At 40.3% G+C, this 8,371-nt stretch overlaps 1 protein-coding gene across 1 annotated transcript; it reads left to right on the top strand.

Moving 5' to 3' along the window:
• The first annotated feature begins 1,293 nt into the window (after positions 1-1,293).
• Positions 1,294-6,345, top strand: LOC102430485 (nucleophosmin-like). The gene is made up of 7 exons (XM_023746201.1): positions 1,294-1,607; positions 3,288-3,367; positions 4,078-4,127; positions 4,448-4,546; positions 4,636-4,700; positions 4,933-4,996; positions 6,169-6,345. Exons 4-7 carry the CDS (start codon positions 4,460-4,462, stop codon positions 6,187-6,189), a joined length of 237 nt encoding a protein of 78 aa, XP_023601969.1. The 5' UTR covers positions 1,294-1,607; positions 3,288-3,367; positions 4,078-4,127; positions 4,448-4,459; the 3' UTR covers positions 6,190-6,345.
• The last annotated feature ends 2,026 nt before the right edge of the window (positions 6,346-8,371 follow it).

Here is an 8,371-nt window from a genome sequence, read left to right as displayed (position 1 = left end):
TCTTTCCCACCACATCACTTACCTCTTCCTGGTCCCAGCCTCATGAATTTCCTTAAAATTTACCATCTCTCTGAAACTCTTGCTGCCTATTTGCCCAGGATGCCGCCCCTCTCCCAATCCTCCTCTACTCCCTTTGCCTACTCAAATTTCAAGACTCAGCTCAAGTTACTGAGAAGCCTTTTCTGTTTCCCCAAGGTAAACCCACCGCTCCTTGCTTTGGCGCCACAACCCCCTGTACAGAATTCTTTCCTTTTAGTAACACTAGAGGCCTGATGCACAAAATTTGTGCAAGAGTAGGCCTTCCTTCCCCCAGCTGCCGGCACTGGCTTCCCTCTGGCACCCGGGACCCGGGCTTTGTCTGGAAGATCATCCAGAAGGACGTCCAGTCTAATTAGCATATTACACTTTTATTATTATAGATACCGTTGCATTTATTTTTTACATATTTATCTCCACCCTAGACTAGAAACACCTTAAGGGCAAAATCTCTGTTTATATCACTTGTTACCTCGTACCTGGAGTATAATAGGTGCTCAAGAAACACTTTAAAAAAATTGATTTTAGAGAGGAAGGGAATTCATTCACTTTTTGAATGAATTCAGTCCTTTTAAAAAATAACTTTTATTTTTCAATTACAGTTGACATGTAATATCATATTAATTTCAGGTGTACAACATATTGATTAGTTATTAATATAACTTATAGGGTAATCACCCTGCTAAGCCTAGTACCCATCTGACACCATATAGTTATCGCCCATATTATTGACTATATTAGCCATACTGCACCTTACATCCCTGTGACTGTTTATAACTGGCAGTTTGCACATCTTAATCCTTTCCCCATTATCACGCATCCTCCCATCTGGCAACCATCAAAATGTTCTCTGTATCTATGAGTTTGTTTCTGTTTTATTTATTTATTTATTTAATATATTTTAATTGTTGATAGTATTATAGATATCTCCCATTCCCCCTCTCCCCCAAGCCTCTACCCACCCCCCACCCCCCCACCCCCCCGCCCGCTCCAGATCTTCTCTACCCCATTGCCCATGTCCTATGCACTTAAGTGTAAAAGTTCTTTGGTTTCTCTCTCCTCATCCTCCCACCCCCACATACACGCTGAGGGCTGCCGTCGCCATATTGCAGGGTGGGCCGCGCGCAGGGGCCAGACGCGGAGAGGTTGGAAGGGGAGGGGGCGCGCGCTACCGGGGGAAGCACGCGTGCGCACCGGCCGCGGCGGCGGAGGGGTGGGGCCCGCTTCGGAGTGCGCGTGCTCGTGGGAGCCCGGCGAGTACCTGGAGGAGGCGGGGGGCGAGGAAGGAAGGAGTCGGGTTGACGAGCGCTCGTGCGGGAGGGCCACTGTGCGGGGAGAGGGGCTCCTGAGCACGCGCGCGGCGACGAGACTGTGGGAACTCTCGCGAGATCTCCTGGTGCTTTATGTGGACGCAGAGGATCCGCGTCCTTTCCCGGGTGCAGTTCCATCCTGCAGCACAGAAGCCGTTTCTCTCCTCCTCCTTCTCTCTCACCTGAGTGCGTGCTACCGCCCCCTGGAAGATTGTTTGGACATGGACATGAGCCCTTTGAGGCCCTAGAACTGCCTTTTCGGTAACTACTGGGGGGCTGGAGGGAGGCAGAGCAGGGCCTAGTGGCTTTGAGGTGGGGGCCGGGGGGGGGGGGTGGGCGGGGCGGGAATGCGGCAGAGGCCGGGCTGTGGAAGGAAGCGAGGCCGGCTGGAGGCCTGAGTGGGTGGGAGGCGAGATGGCAGGCTTGCAGCCTAAGGGATGGAGCACCAGGAGGGGTGGCCTGAAGCTTCGGGGTGAGCGGTTGGAGACCCAGAGTCTGGGGTTCCTGGGAACCGCCTGGCTGAGGGTTCAGCGTTGCCCGGGGTAAACCATCGAGCTCCAGACATTACCGTTCCCAAGGGCTGTGTGAGTGCGGAGGCTTTTGATTCGCAGCCAGTGTCTTGGGTGCGGGGCCACAGTGGTGCAGGAGGCTGTGCGGCTCGTGGTGTGAGGCGTAGGCCTTCTTCCAGGAGGAGAGGGTGCACAGAGTCTGGCCTTGCTCTCCAGGCCTCAGGCATTCCAGAGCCCCGAGCCCCGAGCCCCAGTGCCTCGGCGGGGTTCGGCGGGGTTCAGGGGAGGCGCAGGCGCTGGGAGCCTGTGGTTTGCAGGTGGTTGGGGGGAGGAAGGGGTGTGGGCGCTATCTCTGGGGGATCACTGGTGTCTTGTCACCCCGGAGCCCGGGATCCTGGGGCTTCATTGGGGCTGTCCGGTGGGAAATGTCGGGTGAAGTGGTTGGTAGCACCGGGATGGTGGAGGTCTTTGTTCAGGCAGGTCCTCACCAGACTTCACCGCGAGAGGTGGGAATTGCCCACTAGGCAGGTGGCGATAGTGATGCTCAGAACTGAAGTGACTTAAGAAAGGTTGCACTTGCAGGTAAATAGGTAAGATCTAAACCACGAGTCCTGACTCCAGAGCTGGCGCATATAAATGACTTTTTTATGTGCAGAATCGAGCAAAGAGCTTTTTTTTTTTTTTTTTGTAAACAATGAGAAATGTGCTCAGGTTCAATTTGGGTCACTAAGACTCGGTGCTGTTACTATACTATCCATCAAGGTTTTGGGATTCCTCCTCTTCCCAGGACACAGTGCATATCATACTAAGGAAAGAGCAGAATTGGTTTTCAGTGAACTTGTTGAAGCCCTTTCTTTGTGTCAGTCAGGCTTCAAGTAACTGCAAATTCTGCCCCAGGTTTATTTTGTTTCGTATGCCATGCTGAGTTTTGTTAATTGAGCAATAATATTTAAACATCTATGTACCAGTAGCTACGGTATTAGAGTGCTGCAATTAAATGGAATCATTTACATTAATTAAAGTTTTACTCTGATGGTACTTAAAACAGTTTGCTTATTAGTGGAATAGCTAATATGCACTGTACAAATAGTGCTTTTATTTCTAGCCATTTTGAATAGCTGGGTTTCTGATCAATTTATATCAAGATATTTTTTTGTTGACCCTTTTCATTGGAAATATTCCCTAGGATATGTCAACATATTGTTGAAGTAACAGAAATGGTGTACATTAAATTATGTCAGAAATTATGTTTAAGGCAGGAATAGACATATCCTAGGGATAGTTAATGCCTGTATGGATGTTATTTGATTGTAGGCATTTGTGTTCAAGAAATCTAGGAAGAGAGGCCTTCTGGTAAGATAGTGAAAAATCACAAGTTAATTGTTCCCTATTTTTTCTCCATGTTAGAGTTGCTTTTTTTCTTCACTTACAGGTTGTGAACTAAAGGCCGACAAAGATTATCACTTTCAGGTGGAAAATGATGAAAATGAGCACCAATTATCTTTACAAACGGTATTTAAACTTTTCAAAATAAACTACGAAACCTTTCTCGATTTCAGCCTTAGTTCCTATTCATGTGGCTTAATATTTAATTTTTATGATAGTATTTTTATAACTGAGTATTGTATATACTGATTTTTTGTATACCTGTGATACAAAACTTGGCATTTTTATCACTCCTTTGGTAATCATATATTTTACACTACTGTTCAACTTTTCGTATTTATATACTTAATTTGCCTTATAAAGTCCTTTAGGGTAGTGGTAAATCTTTGTCCCCTGCAGAGACTAGCCCATAGCTTGCTGCTTAACTTGTAGGTGGTCAATAAATGTTAGGTAATCATACTGTGGATAGGTGATGACATGTACAACTATAGGGTGTCTCCCTAAAATGTATGCACACACTTTGGATAATTATAAAGGTGGTGTTTATTAAAATGCATTTCATTTTCAAAATTGAGCTATCGGCTGTTAAAGTGTGTATGCAATTTTTGGGGGCACCCTATACGTCATCTTATGCATTTGTTCAAATTTATTGAATATGAGAAATTGATTGTCAAAGTCCCATAAAACTTGAAGACAACATTGTGCACAAATTAGTTTTCCATCAGTGGTAATAGTGAAAAGTTTATAAGTAACTTTTTTTTTTTTAATATAAGAACTTTTCGGGGGGATTGTATAATACAGAAACTTAAGTTGAAGTGCTGTTTTTCTGTTCACAGGTCAGGTTAGGGGCTGGTGCAAAGGATGCAAAGTGGACAGCACTTAGTAGGTATGTTATTTTTATTATCTTTTATGCAGCTACTTTGTCCCAGCTGGACTACTGTCTTTATAGTAGGTTCAAATGGGAATCTAGTAGTTACATATATTACTAATTTATAGCTGGAAACACCTGTTATTTTGCATATAAAACCTAGTAATGAATGTTAGGCCCCACAGTTCCTTTTTGTAAAAAATTTTGTTTGCTTTTTGCCTTTTTTAAGCAGTAGAATCTGTTTTTAAATACTCATTACTGTATATTAATGCCCTTTTTTCTGAGTTCTTGCTTCTGGGTTGAGTTTTAGTAGTAGCTAATAAAGAAATTTATTTTAGCTGTGGAGGAAGATGGAGTCAGAAGATGACGAGGAGGAGGATGTGAAACTCATGTCTGGAAAGCGTTCTGCCCCTGGAGGTGGTAGCAAGGTTCCGCAGGTATAGATGTAATTTACTACAGGTATCTTATTCTGGTTTTTAGTTTGGACACTTGCTCATGAGGTTTTTCGTTGTTTTTCACTTTGAAGAAAAAAGTAAAACTTGCTGCTGATGGAGATGATGAGGACGATGATGAGGATGAGGATGATGAAGAGTAAGTATGGATTCAGAAGCTTGATGAGGTTGTATGGGGGGTTTTAAGAAAATTTTTTTCTAAAATTGTCCTGTGGAATTGAGTAATAGCTTTAAATAAAGGGTAAATGGTCAGTGGTTGTCATTTTGGGTTAAATGAGCCAAGTTAAAGGATACTGTTGGAACTATGAACCTTTAAAGTGCTTCAGTGCATTGAGAATTTTCGGAACTATTTCCCTAATGTGTTTGACTAGGTACCGCAAGCATGTCAAACTCGCGGCCCACAACGAATATTTTTGCGGCCCAGCCAATACAACGGTATGTAAGAAACGTTTTAATAAAAAGTTCGTAACTTAATTTTTACAATATCCTGTTATAATTATTAATAACGAACTAAAATGTTCGCTAATGACTGATTACTAGAATCGTGTTACATTCATTTCCCTTATGCACCTTATGCACAGGCGCACCATTTCTCTCCACTAATACTGGCAGCGAATATTTTAGCAGCCGATTGCCATGTCATTAGTCTTGTACTGACTTGTTTGGTGTGCGCAACAGGAAATATTTCGCTTTCGGAGAAAAGAAAAATAGGTTTATTTGTGTTACGCTTATTAATTTGTGCAGTTTATTCGGTGTCCGGTAAGTTAACGTTCAAGAGAAAATATTAATTTTTATTAAAATGTTCTATTATTTTATGTTAATGATTACTCATTTATTTCAGCCCTTTGTATTCAGCATGTCTCTATCGAAATCAAGTGGTAGTAAAAATAAACGAAAAATTGCTGACGAACATCGAAATTTCCAAGAAAAGTGGGAATTGGAGTATTTTTGCTGTGAAGTAAAAAATAAAATCATCTGCTTGATATGTAATAATGCTATTAGCGTACCAAAGTTATACAACATTAATCGTCACTATGAACAACATAAGTCAAAGTATGATAATTACGAGGGATTAATGAGACAAGAAAAGTTGAAAGAGCTCAAATTGGGGCTGAATAAACAACAGTTCATGGTTACTAAAGTATCTCAAGAAAGTGAAGCGGCGGTGCATGCAAGCTACGTCTTGTCAGAGTTGATAGCTAAACACTCGAAACCTTTTACTGAAGGTGGTTTCATCAAGGAATGTCTAATTAAAGCTGCAGAAATTATTTGTCCTGGAAATGTGAAGTCTTTTCAGAGAATCTCTTTGTCTCGAAATACAGTTGCGGAAAGAGTTACTGATTTGGCTGACAATTTAAGTATTCAGATCAAAGCAAAATCATCTAGTTTTGAAGCTTTCTCCATTGCCTGTGACGAAAGTACGGACATTGGAGGCGTAGCTCAGTTAGCTGTGTTTCTTCGTGCTTGCGACACGGATTTCAATATTTTTGAGGAATTGTTGGAACTAGTACCGATGCATAACACTAGTACAGGACAAGATATATTTAATTGTGTTTTTAAACTTCTGCAAAAATACAATCTACCTCTCTCAAAATTAACTTCTGTAGCTACAGATGGAGCTCCTTTGATGACCGGAAACAATGGTTTCGTGGAATTACTGCAAAAAAAACAAAGTGAAATTTATGACGGATCCATGATTCATCATATACATTGCATTATACATCAAGAAGTATTATGCGCAAAGGTAATAAACATGGAAAATGTGTTGACATCTATCAAAAAAATTATCAATTTCATAAGATCTCGAAGTTTAAATCAGCGACAATTCTCTGCTTTCTTAAGTGAATTAGACAGCGAATATTCTAGTTTGTCGTATACTGAGGTACGTTGGCTATCCTGCTCCAAGGTTCTTAAACAATTCTGGGACTTGAAAGAAGAAATATGTCAGTTCTTAATGTCTAAAAATCAAGACACAAGCCTATTTTTTGACACAATATGGTTGCAGGATTTATCCTTCATGGTTGATATAACAAAACATTTATATGATTTAAACTTAAAATTGCAAGGAAGAGATCAGATTATTACAAACATGTGTGACCAAGTCAAAGCATTTAAATGTAAGCTAGTTCTTTGGGAAAAGCAGTTGAAAAATGAAGATTTAACGCACTTTCCAACATGCAACATGAACAAATCAAGTTTAGGTGAAACTGCATCGTATCAAAAATATGCAGAAAAAATTTTAAGCCTTAGAACTGAATTTGAAACAAGGTTTGCAGATTTTAAATTTTTGGAGGACAAGTTTTCTTTGTTTTCTTCGATTTTTTCAATAAATATAGACTTAGTACCTAATCAAATGCAAATGGAGGTAATTGAGATCCAGTGCAATTCAGATTTGAAGGCAAAATTCAGTGAAGTTGGTGTGCCTGAATTTTACAAATATTTACCTGCCAGGTTTGAAAATACTCGAAAATTCGCATATGAAATTATTTCTATGTTTGGAAGTACTTATCTGTGTGAGCAGTTATTTACAATTATGAAAGGAAATAAGTCTCCTGTCAGATCCAGAATTAGTGACGTTCACCTTGGGTCAGTTTTGAAAATAATCACTGCGAACAAGATTTCCCCCGAAGTAGGAAAGATAGTAGCAGAGAAGAGATGCCAAGTGTCAGGAAGAAAACATTAATTTTATCATTGCTTTTTTTTTTTTTATACTATACTATTTGAAATAAATCTACATTTCTATGAAAATTGAAGCTTTTGTTTTTTTTTGCTGCAGCCCACATAAACCTTGTTTATTTGGCCCATGTTAGCCTTTGAATTTGACATACTTGGTCTACATAGCATGTACTCACATATCTTGCTACCACTACAAACTCCATGTACCTAAAACTGAACATAACATCTTTGACTTCATAATGGGCTTCTGCTAAATGTATTGTTTCTGACAACTGTTCTGCTTCATAAGCTTGTACCATTTTTGCTCCTGCTGCTAGTGTCATCAAGATTTCAGAAATGTTTTTTAGGCTAGCAAAGGCTATTTTTGCTGCCTTATGGTTAGCAATAGATTCTAGGCTCACTACTGTATAAAATTACAATATTACTGGATCACTACAACTGTACTACTGGGTGGTCTAGTTGTTGCAGCAGCTCAGACCTCTGAGCTTTCTCTCCAATCTTGCACCCAGACATGCTGCAACTATTTCCTCTCATCACAAAGTCTTTGCATTTTCCTTTCCATTGATCTAACTACCATGTCATGCACCTCTCATTAAGCAGGTTAAATAACCTCTTGGGCTAGTCTTTTGTCCCTTTGACCTTCTACTTAAAGAATTCTAAGTTGTGGTGGAACATTTTCCATCTTGATTTCTAACTCTATATCCAGATTCTGTTCTCTGGTTATTTTTCATTTCTACCATTTGTCTTGCAAGTTAAATGCTCACTCTTTGAAAGCAGAGCAATACTTTTATCAAATTATATTCCTGCTCTACAGCAGACTCTGCTGGAGAATATCAGAGCTGCCTTACAATAAGTGCTGAATATTTGCTAAGTAACTTGACTTAATAAAATAGATGGCACCTCTCTGTATTATTTCTTCAAACTGCATGAAGACCTATGATTATCTCAAAATAAAATAATTTAAACATTAGAAATACAGCCACAAGTTGCAAGGTCCTGACACAATAATTTCCCCTTGTCTGTTTACAAATTGCTATAAAGATTTTTTTATTACAATAACATGGACTCATTTAATTAGAAGAAGCTTTGTTAACTTCTTCCCAAACAGGTGGCTTATGCTTTTTAAATCCTAGA

The sequence above is a fragment of the Myotis lucifugus genome, unplaced genomic scaffold (genome assembly GCF_000147115.1).
Source record: "Myotis lucifugus unplaced genomic scaffold, Myoluc2.0 scaffold_634, whole genome shotgun sequence".
NCBI classification, from domain to species: Eukaryota; Metazoa; Chordata; class Mammalia; order Chiroptera; family Vespertilionidae; genus Myotis; species Myotis lucifugus.
The sequence above is the reverse complement of the archived record's forward strand: the minus strand, read 5'-3'. Positions and strand labels throughout refer to the sequence as shown.